We start from the raw sequence: 18,697 nt of genomic DNA, 5'->3' as shown, positions 1-18,697 counted from the left end.
CCTACTCTCACAGGATCACGGTCAACTCCTGTACCCGAACCTCGCCTCTCTCCATCTCACAGCTTGGATGCTGCGTGGCTGAATCCAGAGGAACAATCCTGCTCTAGTCACGTAAAGCAGGTTCTCTTGGAGAGCAGAAAGCCCTCCACCAGAGCAACATACCTGGCGAAGTGGAAGCGTTTCTTCTTCTGGGCGTCAGAGTGGAATATCTCCCCGACCCAGTTGTCTCTGCCGTTCATTCTGGATTACTTGCTTCACTTAAAGCACCAGGGTCTCACCTTCTCTTCGATCAAGGTGCACCTGGCTGCCATATCGGCCTTCCATCCTTGTATCCAGGGTAGATTGGTGTTCTTGCATGAGATGTCAATCAGGTTCCTGAAGGACCTTAAAAGACTCTTTCAACTGGTCTGGGACCCAGTTCCCCAGTGGAACCTCAGCCTGGTCCTCTCCAGGCTCACATATCCTCCCTTTGAGCCTATGGCTTCTTGTTCCCTTTCCCACTTGTTGTGGAGGGTCGCATTCCTTGTACCTATTACCTCAGCGAGATGTTCCTCTGAAATTAAAGCCCTCACTTTGGAGCCCCCATACACAGTATTTTACAAGGACAACTGTGACCCCATCCGGCCTTCCTGCCAAAGGTGGTGTCACATTTCCATGTCAACCAGGATATCTTATATATGGCAGATAAAGTGCCCATCTTTAAAAAAGGGAAGAAGAATCATCCATGGAACTACAGACCAGTCAGCCTCACCTCAGTCCCTGTGTCCTCAAGAAATCCATTTTGAAACACTTGGAGGAGAGGAAAGTGATCAGGAACAGTCATCATGGATTCACCCAGGGCGAGTCATGCCTGACCATCCTGATTGTCTTCTATGATGAGATAACTGGCTCTGTGGATACCTGGAAAGCGGTGGACGTGATATACCTTGACTTTAGCAACGCTTTTGATACAGCCTTCCACAGTATTCCTGCCAGCAAGGTGAAGAAATATGGATTGGATGAATGAACTATCAGGTGGATAGAAAGCTGGCTGGATGGTCGGGCTCAATGGGTAATGATCAACTGCTCGATTTGTGGTTGGCAGCTGGTATCAAGCAGAATGTCCCGGGGTCAGTCCTGGGGCCGGTTTTGGTCAACATCTTCATTAATGATCTGGATGATGGGATGGATTGCACCCTCAGCAAGTTCGCAGGTGACAGTAAGCTGGAGGGAGAGGTAGATATGCTGGAGGGTAGGGATAAGGTTCAGAGTGACCTAGACAAATTGGAGGATTGGGCCAAAAGAAATCTGATGAGGTTCTACAAGGACAAGTGCAGAGTCCTGCTCTTAGGATGGAAGAATCCCATGCACTGCTACAGGCTGGGGACCGACTGGCTAAGCAACAGTTCTGCAGAAAAGGACCTGGGGATTACAGTAGACGAGAAGCAGGATATGAGTCAACAGTGTGCCCTTGTTGCCAAGAAGGTTAACAGCATATTGGGCTGCATTAGTAGGAGCATTGCCAGCAGATCGAGGGAAATGATTATTCCCCTCGTTGGCACTGGTGAGGCCATATGAAGTATTGCGTCCAATTTTGGGCCCCTCCACTACAGAAAGGATGTGGACAAATTGGAGAGAGACCAGCGAAGGACAATGAAAATGATTAGGGGGCTGGGGCACATGACTTACGAGGAGAGGCTGAGGGAACTGGGCTTATTTAGTCTGCAAAAAAGATAAGTTACGGGGGATTTGATAGCAGCCTTCAACTACCTGAGGGGGGTTCCAAAGAGGATGGAGCTTAGCTGTTCTCAGTGGTGGCAGATGACAGAACAAGGGGAAATGGTCTCATGTTGCAGTGGGGGAGGTCTAGGTTGGATATTAGGAAACACTTTCACTGGGAGGGTGGTGAAGCACTGGAATGGGTTACATAGGGAGGTGGTGGAATCTCCATCCCTTAGAGGTTTTTAAGGCCTGGCTTGACAAAGCCCTAGCTGGTATGTTTTAGTTGGTGTTGGTCCTGCTTTGAGCAGGGGGTTGGACTAGATGAACTCCTGAGGTCTCTTCCAACCCTAATCTTCTGTGATTCTATATCTTCCTCCCGGTGTTCTGTCCAAAGCCTCACATGACCAATGAGGAGAGCTTGCTGCACACTCTATATGTCAGGCGCACCCTGGCATTCTACCTGGAGCGCACCAAGCCCTTCCGCATATCGACCAAGATCTTTATTGGGATAGCTGACAGGATGAAGGGCCTTCTGGTGTCCTCAGAGGATTTCAAATTGGATCGCAAGCAGCATCCATACTTGTTATGAGTTGGCGCAGGCTGTGGCTCCATCAATAGTGAAGGCTCAGTCGACTAGACTCATTCATCTTTGGCTGCCTTACTGGTGCACGTCCCTATCCAGGACATCTGCAGGGCTGCAACATAGTCTTCGGTACACATGTTCACAGCGCATTATGCCAACACCCAGCAAGCCAGATATGACACTGGATTTGGCAGAGCTGTGTTGCAGTCAATATGTCCATGAACTCCTACTCGCCTCCGATGGTACTGCTTGGGAGTCACCTACAATGGAATGGACATGAGAAAGCACTCGAAGAAGAAAAGTTGGTTACCTTTCATAGCTATTGTTCTTCGAGATATGTTGCTCATGTCCATTCCAGGACCCACTCTCCTTCCCCTATGTTGGAGTTCCAGCAAGAAGGAACTGAGGGAGGGGAGAGCCAGCAGTGCCCATTATGCTGGTGCATACGTGCGGCATTCTAGAGGGCACCAGAGTTGGTCCCCTATGGCTACCCACTGAGGGAAAAACTTCCAGAATCGGTGCATGTGGCAAGCACACACATCTACAGTGGAATGGACATGAGCAACACATCTCAAAGAACAACACTTACGAAAGGTAACCATCTTTTATTCTTATAGTCCCAGCACTGGTTTGGCACGTTATTGGACCTGTAGTGACCCCGATGCCGCTCCCTCCTCTCTCATACCTGATCTCGCAAAATCATCGCTGATTCTCCACCAAAACCTCAAGGCCCTCCACCTGACTGCGTGGAAGCTCCATGGTTAAATGCTGGCCTGTTCGGAGCAAGTCCACCAGGTATTGCTATGTAGTAGGAAATGATCTACTAGAGCAATTTACCTTGCCAAGTAGAAGCGTTTCTCCATGTAGCCTCTCACCCAGTAGGTCACCTCTCCAGTCTGTGCTGGAGTATCTGCTTCATCTGAAACAGGAGGGCCTAGACATTTAGTTGTTTAAGGTACTCCTAGTGGCCATTTCCACCTTCCATCCTTTGGTGGATGGTAGGTCATTTTTTTCTGACTAAATATCCATTCACTTCCTCAAGGGCTTAGAGGGACTATACCCTCGGATTCGTGAATCCATTCCACAATGGGACCTAAACCTGGTCCTGTCAAGACTCACAGGCCCTCCCTTTGAGCCACTGGCATCGTGCCCCTTGTTGTACCTCTTCTGGAAGGTTGCCTTCCTGGTAGCAATTACCTTGGCCAGGAGGGTGTCAGAGATCAGGGTCCTTACGTCAGAACCCCCTTATACAGTGTTATTTAAGGACAAGGTACAACTTCACCCCCACCCTGCATTTCTCCCAAAGGTGGTTTCGCAGTTTCATAGCCTGATTACTATTTTCTTGCAAGTATTCTTCCCCAAATTGCTCATAAATAGAGAGGAGCAGCATTTCCACATGCCAGATGTTAGGTGTGCCCTGGTTTTCTATATAGAAAGGACCAAACCATTCTGCAAGTCTATGCAACTCTTTGTGGCAGTAGCAGACAGGATGAAAAACCTGCCAATTTTGGTCCAAAGAATTTCATCTTGGATCACTTCCTACATTTGCACATTCTGTGAGCAGGCGGGTGCCCCGCCTCCTGCCCTCTTGATCACCCACTCAACAAGAGCTCAAGTTTCCTCAGCAGCATTTCTGGCCCAGGTCCCAATCTAGGATATTTGTAGAGCAGTGACTTGTTCATGGGTGCATACTTTTTCATACCACTACACCGTCACCCAAAAGGCTAGAGATGATGTCAGGTTTGATAGAGCAGTGTTGTAATGTAATGTCTATGAACTCCGAGCCCATTTCCTAAGGTACCGCTTGGGTGTCACCTAACATGGAATGGACATGAGTAAACACTCAAAGAAAAAACGGTTACTAATCTTTCTGTAACTGTTGTTCTTTGAGATGTGTTGTTCATGTTCATTCCACAACTCACCCTTCTGCCCCTTGGTCAGAGTTAAGCCAGCAAGAAAGAACTGAGAGGGTGCAGAGCTGGCCGGGGTCCTTATACCGACACATGAGCACGTGGCATCAGGGGGGCACTAGATCCGGCCTGACAGATACCACTGAGAGAAAAATCTTCAGCAACTGTGCATGTGGGACATGCACACCTAAAGTGGAATGGACATGAGGAACACATCTTGAAAATAACAGTTACAGAGAGGTTAGTAATCTTTTTTTTTTCAGTCCTCCTTCATCCACAATTTCATATTTGTTCTTAGGTGGGAGAGAGAGGTGTGTGAGTGGCCCCAACAAACAATGCTGTCTAAAAGATTTTGGAGGATCATGGTGCAGGCCTTTTTATCCCACAAGTCTGAAAATGCACAGACTCACCTCAAAGATCTTCAGTTAATGATAAGTAACCTCTGTTTCTTTTAAATCTTACAGTGCCACGAAAGTCACTTGGCCATGAAGTGAATGAATTGACATCAAGTAGATTGCTGAAGCTGGAAATGGAAAACCAAAGTTTGCTGAAGATGGTGGAAGAGCTACAAAATGTAGTGGGTTCTGTAGAAGGCAGTAATTCAAAGATTCTGAAAATGGAAAAGGAAAACCAAAGACTTAGCAAAAAGGTAGCCATCAATATGTGCATGTATAATATGATCAAATATAAAAAGTGTGGTATGTCAGGTTTTATCAGTATGAGCTTGGGATGGATGCATTACTCACATGTGCTAAAGTGTTTTGTGTGTGAGAGAGAGAGAGAGAGAGATTAGTCTTTTCATAATTAAGACAAAAGCAGGCTTTCCATTCTGAATCTGATTTTGCCCCCTCTGCTACAATCTCTCTCTCTCAAAAAAGTTGTTTATATTTAAGATTTTGCATCTGTGGTCTTTAGCCAAAGTGGAATTTTGATGAGACTGTTGCAGTGAATCTGACAAGTGTGGAACTTAAAATAGATGTTACAATAATTTTCAAAAAGTTAATGACATATCTTTGTAACATTATATTTTAAGAATAGGTTGACCTAGAAACCTGTTTGACTTAAGAGCCCTTGATGTGATCTAGTGCATAGAACTAATTTAGAGAGAACTGGGTGGTTTAGTTTTGGACTTGTTCACTAGTGACTAACTGAAGTCTGGAATAACCATCATGGCTGTTTCTGCACAACTCAGGAACTGTAAAAGTTTCAGCCAGCTCTATTTTCAGCATTGTACAAACATTTTTGCTGAATAATGGTTGAACTAAGTGTGGACTGTGTTGAACTAGGTCAGGGGTAGGCAACCTATGGCACACGTACCAAAGGCGGCATGTGAGCTGATTTTCAGTGGCACCCTGTAGTGGGGTGGTTACCCGCTCCTGCCTTGAAAGGCTTAAAACAGCCCAGGGAGAGGGCTGTGGCTGAGAGAGAAAACCATAGGCTGATTGGGGAAACAGCTGCAGCTGGGCCATGCCCCAATCAGACCGCAGCTGGCCCTATGAAGGGGCTGCTAGGCTGAAGCTTAGGCAGTCTCTCTCTAGCTGTAGAGGGAGACGGACCTGGCTGCAGGGAACTGAGCAGAGTACCTGAGTGGAGCAGGGAAAGGCAGAGGAGCTGGGGAGGCTCCAGCCTGGAGAGCCCCAGGTTGCAGCCTAGCAGAAGGCCAATGGGTACTGGGGGTTGCAGGAGGCAGCCCGAGGTAGGCAAATGCAGCAGGTCCAAACCCAAACTTGCCGGTGATGAGTAGGCTGATACTGCAGTCTGCCCCAGGGCATGGGGGCTAGACAATGACTGGCAGTAGCCTTATACTGAGGCAAGGTGGGGCTAGTGGGCGGGGGCTCCCCGGGGAAGGGAGACCCTGAGACAAAAGGGTTACTGCCAAGGGGCAGCACAGATAACGGGGCAGTGGGTCTGGGAGGGACACAGGGGCCAAGTGGCAGGGGACATTGGCCTGCAGAGGGTGCTCCAGAGGCTGGACGAGCTAATTCCCAGAGACAACCAGCAGGAGGTGCCGCAGGGCTGAGTCACTGCACCTTTACACACCCACACTGCCCTGGTCCTGGCCATCGGTCCAGGGGGCTCTTCATTTTAATTTAATTTAATTTTAAATGAAGCTCCTTAAATATTTTAAAAAACTTATTTACTTTACATACAATAATAGTTCAGTTATATATTATAGACTTATAGAAAGAGACCTTCTAAAAATGTTAAAATGTATTACTGGCACGTGAAACCTTAAATTAGAGTGAATAATGAAGACTCGGCACACCACTTCTGAAAGGTTGCCGACCTCTGAGCTAGGTGGTTGAACTGTGTAAGTATGTTTGTGTAGGGGAGCAAGGGGCAACATTAAGGTTATTCATAATACTTTAACTAGGAATTTCTATACTTCACAACATTGGATTTGTTGAAGGTTATTTTGTTTTATATTTAACCTTGACCTAGAATTTCTTGGATTTCTGATGTCTGTGTTTGTAAAACTATAATGTTTTCTTTTTTTTCTTTGTTGTACTGTTAATTTTTCAACATTAACTTCAGTTTCCAGTCTCAGAAAAGATACATAAAACACAGCATATCTCCTGATATTTAGAGATGTTAAGATATTTATCCTGAAGAACTTAACAATAAATATGAAACAATATAAAGAATCTAGTTTTAAAAAGCTCCCAGTTTCATAGATACTGAAGAAGTCACCAAATATATTCTTAAACTGAATTTTGTTGAGCATCTCACTTTTCTCCCCTCTTGCTGGAAGAACAGAACAGCTGGTGTTAGAGCACCAACTACCAGGAAGTATGGAGACAAAGCATAAATGAAAGTGCAAGTGCCTGACTCAAAAGACTTAATAGACTGAGTCCACCCTGAACCCTTCAGGCTTTTTCTGTGCCTCTTTCCTGGAAGCATGGAGTGTAGCTCTTGACTAGGGCTGCCAACTGATTAAAAACAAAAATCATGATTAAAAAAATTAATCGTGATTAATCGCACTGTTAAACAATAATAGAATACCATTTATTTAAATATTTTTGGATGTTTTCCACATTTTCAGATTGATTTCAATTTCAACACAGAATTCAAAGTACAGTGTTCACTTTATATTTTTTATTATAAATATTTGCACTGTAAAAATAAAAGAAATAGTATTTTTCAATTAACTTAATACAAATACTGGAGTACAATCTCTTTATCATGAAAGTTGAACTTACAAATGTAGAATTATGCACAAAAAATACTTGCATTCGAAAATAAAACAATGTCAAACTTTAGAGCCTACAAGTCCACTCAGTCCTACTTCTTGTTCAGCCAATCGCTCAAAGAAACCAGTTTGTTTACATGTACAGGAGATAATGCTGCCCAGTTCTTGTGTACAATGTCACCTGAAAGTGAGAACAGGCGTTCACATGGCACTGTTGTAGCCAGTGTTGCAAGATATTTACATGCTAGATGCACTAAAGATTCATATGTCCCTTCATGCTTTGATCACCATTCCAGAGGACATGCGTCCATGCTGATGGGTTCTACTTGATAACAATCCAAAGCAGTGCAGACCGACCCATGTTCATTTTCATCATCTAAGTCAGATGCCTCCAGCAGAAGGTTGATTTTCTTTTTTTGGTGGTTCGGGTTCTGTAGTTTCCGCATCGGAGTGTTGCTCTTTTAAGACTTCTGAAAGCATGCTCCACGCCTCGTCCCTCTCAGATTTTGGAAGGCACTTCACATTCTTAAACCTTGGGTCGAGTGCTGTGGCTATTTTTAGAAATCTCACATTCTTTGCATTTTGTCAAATATGCAGTGAAAGTGTTCTTAAAACAAACGTGCTGGGTCATCATCCGAGACTGCTGTAACATGAAATATATGACAGAATGTGGGTAAAACAGAGCAGGAGACATACAATTCTCCCTCAAGGAATTCAGTTACAAGTTTAATTAACACACTCTTTTAATAATGAACATCATCAGCATGGAAGCATGTCCCCTGGAATGGTGGCTGAAGCATGAAGGGGCATACAAATGTTTAGCATATCTGGCACATAAATACCTTGCAATGCCAGCTACAAAAGTGCCATGCGAATGGCTTTTCTCTCTTTCAGGTGACTTTGTAAATAAGAAACAGGCAGCATTATCTTCCATAAATGTAAACAAACTTGTTTGTCTTAGCGATTGGCTGAACAAGAAGTAGGACTGAGTGGACTTGTAGGCTCTAAAGTTTGACATTGTTTTGTTTTTAATGCAATTATTTTTTGTTCATAATTTTACATTTGTAAGTTCAACTTTCATGATAAAGAGATTGTACTCCAGTATTAAACTTAAACCTCCCCTTCCCTGTGGACCCTGCACAAGTTCTTCAGGCTCCAGGTCCTAAGAGGGATAATGGCTCTACAAGTTCAGATTCCTTTTACTCTCTTCTCCCATTGGCTGGTTTCTCTGAACACTGTCTGTCTGGTGCACCTATGGTGGTTCCCTCCCCCCATTTCTGTCTCTTGCATCTGCTTTTTAGCCTTTATAGCCTGCTCCTTCACAGGATGCTCTTGCAGCTTCCTTCATTCCTTCCTTGCTTTTAAACAGTAAGTAATTTGGGAGTTTGAGACTTGGGACTCTCCTTTTTAATTCCTTCACACCCAGGTAGCTGGGGAGTGGGCTTTTCAAACTCTCCCCTTCCCTCACTCTTCATTTACCATCAATTGCTCTTCCCTCCAGCATCCTGTTGAAGTTGGTTGCATTCTCTCTGCAGCCATTGGAAAGTGTTCATATGCGATCTCAAAACACTACAGCAGGCTCAAATTACTGCATTCTGGGGCACTGTGAAGTCCTCCTGTACTTTGTGATGGTCATTGCCATCTCTGGTCTGGTCCATCAGTCCAACTCATTCAGTTTCTCAACTAGTAAAAGAAAATAGTACATAGTGTCTTTTTATATATATATATATATTTCCTCGTTACATATTTATGAACCTTTCTTCAATCAGCATTGAGTACATTTAGCATTTGTCTTAGGTAACGTGCAATATGTATGTCCAAGCTACAATTTACACATTTGCTGTTTGTTATTCTGTTTCTGTCTCACCCTGCTTCTGGGTTTTTCCAGTAGAGGGGGCTTCTTATCATTACAAGTTTGTGTATGTTTTACCTAACATCTTCCAGCACAACATATTACTTTTGTCCTGTCAGCAATAGCATTATTTTAAGCAAATCTCTACAAGTGGAGAAAAACTGGCAAAACCACACTTACGCCAGCATAAGTGTTATCTCATCTAAACTCATTCATTACCCATAACTGTAAATTATTATTGTACAACTAACAAGGATCTTAATCTTACCATTTAGCAGTTCCTCATGTTTATGTTTCATTATCGTAATCCACTATGTTGTGTATATTATTCTACCCCTTAAATCTATTGGGGTTTAAAAAGTGCCAAAACCTCAAAATGTCAGTATTTTCTTTATCTTCTTTAAACATGGGTTTTCAAAGGCCTTTCACTTGAAGCCCAACATTGTTTGTGAATCATTACCAAAAAAATAAAAATAAAAAGATTTGTAATAATTTTCCCTGTGTTGCATTTTGAGGTATACCTCTATTTTAGGGCCTTTTAATCACTGTTCCCCAACAAACTTCTCTTATGATGTTCTAAGGTACCCACCACCCAAGCCTCATAACAGAAAATTATCAGATTGGAATTTTGAACAGATTGAATAGAATATTGGGTATCAGTGAGAAAGTTATCTGGATGCCAGAGACAGTTGAAATAATTTTCGCAGTTGAGACTTGAGTAAGTTTGGGGAATTCACCTTTCCAGATTTTTCCCCTGTAGCAGATTTTCAAGAGATTTACCTTTTCAATTTGCAACACTTATGCAACTAAACACTAGTACTTGTTTATCTCATTACTTGTTACAAAAATTGTGGTCAGATGTAATCTTTAAATGACAAGATCTCATAGAGACTTGCTCTCATCAATAATACATTCACAGAATCATAGAATATTAGCGTTGGAAGAGACCTCAGGAGGTCATCTAGTCCAAGCCCCTGCTCAAAGCAGGACCAACACCAACTAAATCATCCCAGCCAGGGCTTTGTCAAACTGGGATTTAAAAACCTCTAAGAATGGAGATTCCACCACCTCCTTAGGTAACCCATTCCAGTGCTTCACCACCCTCCTAGTGAAATAGTGTTTCCTAATAGCCAACCTATACCGCCGCCACTGCAGCTTGAAACCACTAGTCTTTGTTCTGTCATCTACTACCACTGAACACAGTCTAGATCCATCCTCTTTGGAACCCCCTTTCAGGTAATTGAAAGCAACTATCAGATCCCCCTCACTCTTCTCTTCTGCAGACTAAATAAGCCCAATTCCCTCAGCCTTTCCTCAAAAGTCATGTGCTACAACCCCCTAATCATTTTCATTGCCCTCCGATAGACTCTCTCCAATTTGTTCACATCCCTTCTGTAGTGCAGGGACCAAAACTGGACGCAGTACTCCAGATGTGGCCTCACCAGTACGAAATAGAGGGGAATAATCACTTCCCTCAATCTGCTGGCAGTGCTCCTACTAATACAGCCCAATATGCCATTGGCCTTCTTGGCAATAAGGGCACACTGCTGACTCATATCCAGCTTCTTGTCCACTGTAATCCCCAGGTCCTTTTCTGCAGAACTGCTGCTTAGCCAGTCCGTCCCCAGCCTGTAGCAGTGCATGGGATTCTTCCTTCTTAAGTGCAGGACTCTGCACTTGTCCTTGTAGAACCTCATCAGATTTCTTTTGGCCCAATCCTCCAATTTGTCTAGGTCACTCTGAACCTTATCCCTACCCTCCAGCATATCTACCTCTCCCCGCAACTTAGTGTCATCTGTGAACTTGCTGATGGTGAAATTCATCCCATCATCCAGATAATTAATAGATGTTGAACAAAACTGGCTCCAGGTTCGAACCGTGGGGCACTTCACTTGATACCGGCTGCCAACTTCTTGATACTGGCAGCCTGCAGAGGGCACTCTGGGCTGTAAGAGCTAATTCCCGAGACGACAGGCAGGAGGTGCTGTGCCGGTGAGTCGTCACCCCGTGACACTCCCCTATTCTCTCTCCTCATTGGGCTGGTGACATCCAACCTTCAAATGAAGTTTTAAGATTCATCTTTACCTCACTTAACCTATGGACTCTGACCACAAATCCCATAGTATTCTTGGGCTAAGAGAGGTCTTTACTTCTGCCCTTCCTAGAGGGAAGACAGCATGTGCAGTAGCTGAGAGGGATGAGGTGTGGAACATGCTTTCAGAAGTCTTAAAACACTCCAATATGGAAACTACAGAATCTGAAACATCAAAAAAGAAAATCAACCTTCTGCTGGTGGCATCTGACTTAGATGATGAAAATGAACATGCACTGACTGGTCTGCACTGTTTTGGATCACTATTGGGCAGAACCTGTCATCAGCATGGACGCATGTCCTCTAGAATGGTGGTCAAAGCATGAAGGGACATATGAATCTTTAGCGCATCTGGCATGTAAATATCTTGCAACACTGGCTATAACAATGCCATGTGAACGCCTGTTCTCACTTTCAGGTGACGTAAATAAAAAGTGGGTAGCATGAACTCTGCAAATGTAAACAATTTTTTTTGTCTTACCGACTGCCTGAACAAGAAGTAGGACTGAGTGGACTTGTAGGCTCTAAAGTTTTACATTGTTTTGTTTTTGAGTGCTGTTTTTTTTTGTACATAATTCTACATTTGTAAATTCAACTTTCATATAAAGAGATTGCACTACAGTACTTGTATTAGGTGAACTGAAATACTATTTCTTTTATCATTTTTACAGTGCATATATTTGTAATAAAAAATAAATATAAAGTGAGCACTGTACACTTAGTATTCTGTGTTGTAATTGAAATCAATATATTTGAAAATGTAGAAAAATCCATAAATGGCATTCTATTATTGTTTAACAGCACGATTAATCATGATGAATTTTTTTAATCGCTTGACGGCCCTAGCTAGTAACGTAATTTTATATGGCAATATAAAAGCTTAACTCTATTTTGACATTTGTTGTCTGGTAATGTGGATTCACCCAGGGCAAGTCATGCCTGACCAATCTGATTGCCTTCTATGATGAGATAACTGGCTCTGTGGATATCCGGAAAGCAGTGGATGTGATATATCTTGATTTTAGCAAAATTTTTGATATGGTCTCCCACAGTATTCTTGCCAGCAAGTTAAAGAAGTAGGGATTAGATGAATGGATTATAAGGTGGATAGAAAGCTGACTGGATTGTCAGGCTCAATGGGTAGTGATCAATGGCTCAATGTCCATAAAGCTGAAGAAAGCAACTTGTAGCAGCAGGCCACCTCAGTACAGCTTTAGGGACTTCATTAAGCCAATTTATAATTGTTTATTTTGTGTATACTGAGTTTATCTCTATTTAAGTTGTAAAACAAGTTTTGTAAGATTTCATAGACTCATAGCACTATAGGGATGGAAGGGACCTTGAGAAGTCATCGAGTCCAGACTTCTGTGCTGAGGCAGAATAAAGTATAATTATAATTATATTAGGGGAGGGATAGCTCAGTGATTTGAGCATTGGCCTGCTAAACCCAGGGTTGTAAATTCAATCCTTGAGGGGGAAGCATATTCTAGAGCTTAACTATCTTATAATTAGAAAGTTTTTCCTAATAACTAACCTGAATCTCCCTTACTGCAGATTAAGCCCATTACTTCTTGTCCTACCTCCAGTGGACATAGAGAACATTTGATCACAGTCCTCTTTAGCCATAAATATTTGAAGACTGTTATCAGGTCCCCCTTCAGTCTTCTTTTCTCAAGACTAAACATGTCTACTTTTCTTAACCTTTCCTCATAAGTCAGGTTTTCTAAACCTTTTATCATTTTGTTGTTTTCCTCTTGACTGTCTCCAATTTGTCCATTTTCTGTTATAAAAGAATAGATCTGTTAATAAATAAAATAATTGTAAAATAGGATAAAGAAACTCTCTGTGCTTCAGATGAACTAGTGTTGTGAAGATTCCAAATGCCTGGAATAATCATGGAAGGTAGGACCTTGGTCATGTAGCAATTGAAAACACAGGTCAAGTGTGCAGTGATTGTGATGTTTCAAAAAATCATCATGAATAATGCATGATTTTCCATATTGAAGGCTATCTTTACAACAAAGGGGGCTAGATTTTTTTATTTTTAGATTAAAGCTTATTTTAGGTGGGATAAAGTTTGTAATATTTGCCAAATCTTAAATACAAATTTATAGACTTGATCCAGCTCCATTGAAGTCAATGATAATCTTTCCATTGACTTTAACGGGTGTTAGATCAGGGCATATATAACATATGGAAAACAAAAATAATAATATTTTCACTTCACCTCAGTAGGAATAGTCATTTATGTTCATAGTCATCTCTGGATGAATTTTAAATATGTTTCCCCCCCACCCCAGTTGGAAGGACTTGAGAATGAAATTAAGCAAGAGAAACAAAGTCTTCAGAATAGTCAAAATCTGAGCAAAGATCTGATGAAAGAAAAAGCACAACTTGAAAAGACCATTGAGACACTTCGAGAAAACTCAGAGAGACAGGCAAGTAACATAATCTTTGCAAGAAAAGGGACTAGTCGCTTTTTTAATGAAAGGTTAAAATATCCTTGGCATAAACAGTCACAAAAATCAGTGGAGCTGCAATAATGGACTCTGCACATCTCAAAGATGAACTTTCTATATTTTCAAATAAAATGATGCGGTATATTTTTCTTAAACTGCGTTTAGAATCTTTCAAAAAGCCTTTTGCCATAGTTTGACTGGATGTTTGGATTTTTGCTGATATGCCTATTTCTAATATATTATATCTCTCAAGATGTTGTTTTGGGAAAATAATCCATTCTCAGGTTAAATGGCAACCAGAAAGAGAGTGAAGTTAGTAATGTATGTTGGTTTTGACTGTTTGTATAATCTTAAAATAGACAGACTAATGTACTTGCAAAATTATCTGTATTTACAGTTTATTGCATAACCATCACCTCTACACACACGATGTGTGTTATGTTGCATGGTATATAATATAGTAGAATAAACCACAACAGAACTTTAATTTTACCTTATATTAAAGAGGAAGTGATGTATAATGTAATCCATCTCCATCTGTTCTACCTTAGTAGGCTGCTGTTTATATATAGAAATAAATTATTTTTGGCATGGTACTGACCTAAATTTATATTTTTTTTCAAATAATTAGATTAAAATATTGGAACAGGAGAATGAGCATTTGAATCAAACAGTAGGTGCTCTAAGGCAACGGTCTCAAATCAGTGCTGAAGCAAGAGTGAAAGACATTGAAAAAGAAAATAAAATCCTCCATGAATCTATCAAAGAGGCCAGCAGTAAGCTAAATAAGATTGAATTTGAGAAAAAGCAAGTGAGGAAAGAACTGGAACATTATAAAGAGAAAGGAGAAAGAGCAGAAGAGCTTGAGAATGAGTTGCATCATCTTGAAAAGGAGAATGAGTTATTACAGAAAAAGATTACCAATTTAAAAATTACTTGTGAGAAGATAGAAGCCTTAGAGCAAGAAAACTCAGACCTGGAAGTGGAAAACAGAAAGTTGAAAAAAACTTTAGATAGCTTTAAAAACCTTACTTTTCAGTTAGAATCATTGGAGAAAGAGAATTCACAACTTGATGAAGAAAATTTAGAACTAAGAAGAACAGTTGAATCTTTGAAGTGTACAAGCATCAAGATGGCCCAATTACAGTTAGAAAATAAGGAATTGGAAAGTGAAAAGGAGCAACTTAAAAAAGGGTTGGAGCTTATGAAAGCTTCATGTAAGAAAACAGAACGTTTAGAAGTCAGCTACCAAGGTTTAGATACAGAAAACCAAAGGCTACAGAAAGCATTAGAAAATAGTACCAAAAAGATTCAACAATTGGAAAGTGAACTACAAGATTTAGAGTCTGAAAACCAAACTCTGCAAAAGAATCTGGAAGAATTAAAAATCTCTAGTAAACGCCTAGAGCAATTAGAGAAGGAGAATAAGCTGTTGGAACAAGAGACTTCTCAGCTGGAAAAGGATAAAAAACAACTAGAAAAAGAGAATAAGAGACTCCGACAACAAGCAGAAATTAAAGACAGTACTTTAGAAGAGAACAATATAAAAATTAGTAATCTGGAAAAGGAAAACAAATCTCTATGTAAAGAAATAGGTATATTTAAAGAATCTTGTGTACGTCTAAAAGAGCTAGAAAAAGAAAATAAAGAACTTGTGAAAAGAGCTACCATTGATAAGAAAACACTTGTCACATTACGAGAGGTAATTTGAAACTAATTTCCGTTCTTCTATTATCTATTGGACATAAATCTAATACAGCTAAGTGCTGTATGTCTATAATATCATAATAGCTTTTTTAACAGTTGTAACGTACAGAAATTGTCTACTAGTAATTTCTGAAAAAATCATGTTCCTATCTTGTTTGTGTGCTTCAATTAATAGTATTTATATATTAAATATTGTAGTTTAAACTTTAATAATTATCATGCATATGTTTTACTCTGATACTGCTAAACTAGTTTGGTATTTTTTTATCCTCATGTTCAAATCAAGTTTAGAAGGGAAGTCATGCAAAAAAAAAAATCTAAGATGAAATCAGACTTGTATTTAGGATATAAATTCTGATTTAACCAGATGTTAATACATCTCTACCTCAATATAACGTGACCCGATACACCACGAATTCAGATATAACGCGGTAAAGCAGTGCTCTGGGTGGGGGAGGGCTGCGCACTCCAGGGTATCAAAGCAAGTTCGATATAACATGGTTTCACCTATAATGCGGTAAGATTTTTTGGCTCCCGAGGACAGCGTTATATCAAGGTAGAGGTATTTTTGGGAGGAAGGAAGAAGTTATTTTAACAGGTTATACAAGCTACATGTAATCATAGAAATTTAGTGCATAGACAGTTTCCAGAAATTAAGTCTGCATTACTAATTTAACATTTTAGATTGATTTTTTGTTTGTTTGTTTATTTTACATAAGGATTTGGTGAATGAAAAACTGAAGACCCAACAAATGAATAATGAACTTGAAAAACTTACTCATGAACTTGAAAAGATAGGTTTAAATAAAGAGCGCCTCTTGCATGATGAACAGAGCACAGATGACAGGTGAGAGTGCCTAGACCAGTTTGGGATAGTTTGGCAAACGTTTGCTTTTCATTTGCAATAATAAAATGGTTTTCCTTCCTACGGTTTTCTCCATATATCATTATTTTTAAAAAGACATTAAATAGAGTTAGGCCCAAAATGAGAGTGTCATTGAAAGTATTATAATATGGTAATACATTTCTTCTTCAAGTAGTGTCCCTGTGGGTGCGCCGCTGTAGATGTATTTGCATCCCTGCACTGCTGATCAGAGACTTTTGGTAGCAGTGTCTGTTTGGCCTGCACATGTGCTGTCCCCCACCTGAGCTCTGCCATGAAGCTAACCAGCATTGCGCAGGCAAACCCTCTTTAGTTCCTTTTTAACCTCCCCAGCTAGAGACGGAGTTTAGCTGTCCATTATCAAATCATTAACTTCTAAAGACTTACTACTTGTAAAAAAGGGGAAACTATTTCTTAGAGTTTCCTTTACATTTCTTTATTCTTTTATTTTTTTAAAAAATCTTTAAACTTCATTTTTTCTTCAACCCTAACCGCCCCGTCCCATCTGGAGACTCGGTACCAGAGTGTATGCCTAAGGACCCACTGGCAGAGGCAAGGAAACATCGGTACTGATAGGGTAAGAGAAAGATAGAGAATCTGCCTTGGGGAAGGCTCCTTTGGTATGGACATCAATGTCAGTACTGTATTTGGCACACCGGACACCGGCAGATCGTTCAGCCTGGACTGCATCTCCAACACCATCAATGTAGTCATCCCAGCGCTGCCAACCACTATTGGTACCGATGCCTATGACACTGCCAGACTTCTAATACTCAAGAGACCTTTCTGTGTCTGATGCACCGGACTCACCTCTATTCAGGGCTGGAGCTTTGTACCAAGTCCACTTCAACTTCCAGATTTACCTTCGACATCATGCTATGCACCACCATTCTTGAGTGGGGAGTCACACAGTGAGCAGGAGGATGTAGTCTCCCATTGCTCCTCTCAGGCACCCTGTGGTACCCATTACCAATACGGACCTCAACCATACTGTCCCTCTGACCCTCAATCTCCCTGGTTTGGGCAGCCATGGTACCAACAACCGGGACTCTTCCCACCATCCCAGTGGCATAACAGGGACCCTTGGCAGGCATATAGCTTCTCAAGGCTCTAGCATGGCCTATCAGGAGCCAATGAGATGCTCTCCTTCGGCCACTACATCTAGGGTGTTCAAGGCCCCTGAACAGGTAAGGGAGAAACAAGAGGTCGATATTGAGGAAGAGGCTACACCCCAGACTAACTTCTCATCTTCATCGCCAGATGAGACAGTAATGCCCCGTCCACCGTTGTTGGAAGACAACTTCAAACTTTTTCACGAGCTAGCTCAAAGAGTGGCAGAGGCATTACAGTTAACACTGCAGGAGGTGACCGTGTCACACCATAAACTGTTGGACATTTTACACTCGTTTGCCTCATCCACAATAGCCCTCCCTGTCAATGAGGCTCTCTTGGATCCTGCTAACTTATATGGCAGTCCCCTGTGTTGGTCCCGCCAACATGTAAGTGGGCCAATAAGAAATATTATGTATCGCGAAAGACACAGAATTTCTCTCCTCCCATGTGCTCCCTAACTTGATCATTATGGACATGGTCAACATCACATGAAATCCACCCCCTACAATAGAGATTGGAAGTGCCTATCTCTTTAGGAGAAAGATTTATTCATCAGCCACTTTACAAATTATCGAGCCTTAATGGAAAAATACAATTATATCAACTATTAGAAACTCAATTCCTTTATTGAGCAGCTCCCACATTCTCACAGGGACCAGTTCAAACCCATCATTAACGAGGCAATTGGTGGCTAAGATGGCTCTCCAGTTGGCATTCAATGCAGCTGACACAGCGGCATGTTCCTTCTCCACTTCCATCATGAAGAGATGAGCCTCTTGGCTGCACTTATCGGGCTTCCCCAAAGAGGTACAAACTAACATGGAAGACTTTCCCTTTGAAGGTACAAAATTGTTTGCAGACAAGATGGACACTTCCCTCCACATACTGAAAGACTCCAGAGACTACTCTTTAATCGCTTGGAATTTACATACCTGGGCAGAAGAGAAAATATAGTCCTCAGCCCTCATTCAGACCCTGCTCATCACAAAAATCCAACACTTACGAGCCCCAAAGAAAAAAGTGTAGGTTCTCCAAATGGAAAACCTTTGGGCCCTCAATCTACTTCTTCTCAGCCATGCACCTCAAAACAACAGTCAAGGTGCCATCTGATCACTCCCTCCAATACCATCTAACACTGGACAACCTTTCTCAGCCCCATGTATGCCATCTTGTCCTTTTCCGCAATGTCTGGGAACAGATAACTTTT

At 41.5% G+C, this 18,697-nt stretch overlaps 1 protein-coding gene across 6 annotated transcripts in view; it reads left to right on the top strand.

Moving 5' to 3' along the window:
- The window catches only part of CCDC88A (coiled-coil domain containing 88A), a 368,487-nt gene that overhangs the window by 257,023 nt on the left and 92,767 nt on the right, over nucleotides 1-18,697 (top strand). For all 6 annotated transcript variants that reach the window (XM_045009683.1, XM_045009682.1, XM_045009681.1 and 3 more), the window contains 4 exons: nucleotides 4,659-4,843; nucleotides 13,629-13,766; nucleotides 14,419-15,489; nucleotides 16,214-16,341. In XM_045009683.1, coding sequence (XP_044865618.1) covers nucleotides 4,659-4,843; nucleotides 13,629-13,766; nucleotides 14,419-15,489; nucleotides 16,214-16,341 — 1,522 coding nt within the window. The remainder of the gene's footprint in view (nucleotides 1-4,658; nucleotides 4,844-13,628; nucleotides 13,767-14,418; nucleotides 15,490-16,213; nucleotides 16,342-18,697) is intronic.

The sequence above is a fragment of the Mauremys mutica genome, chromosome 3 (genome assembly GCF_020497125.1).
Source record: "Mauremys mutica isolate MM-2020 ecotype Southern chromosome 3, ASM2049712v1, whole genome shotgun sequence".
In the NCBI taxonomy this organism is placed as follows: Eukaryota; Metazoa; Chordata; order Testudines; family Geoemydidae; genus Mauremys; species Mauremys mutica.
Note: the sequence above shows the minus strand (reverse complement) of the source record. Positions and strands in the feature narration are given on the sequence as shown.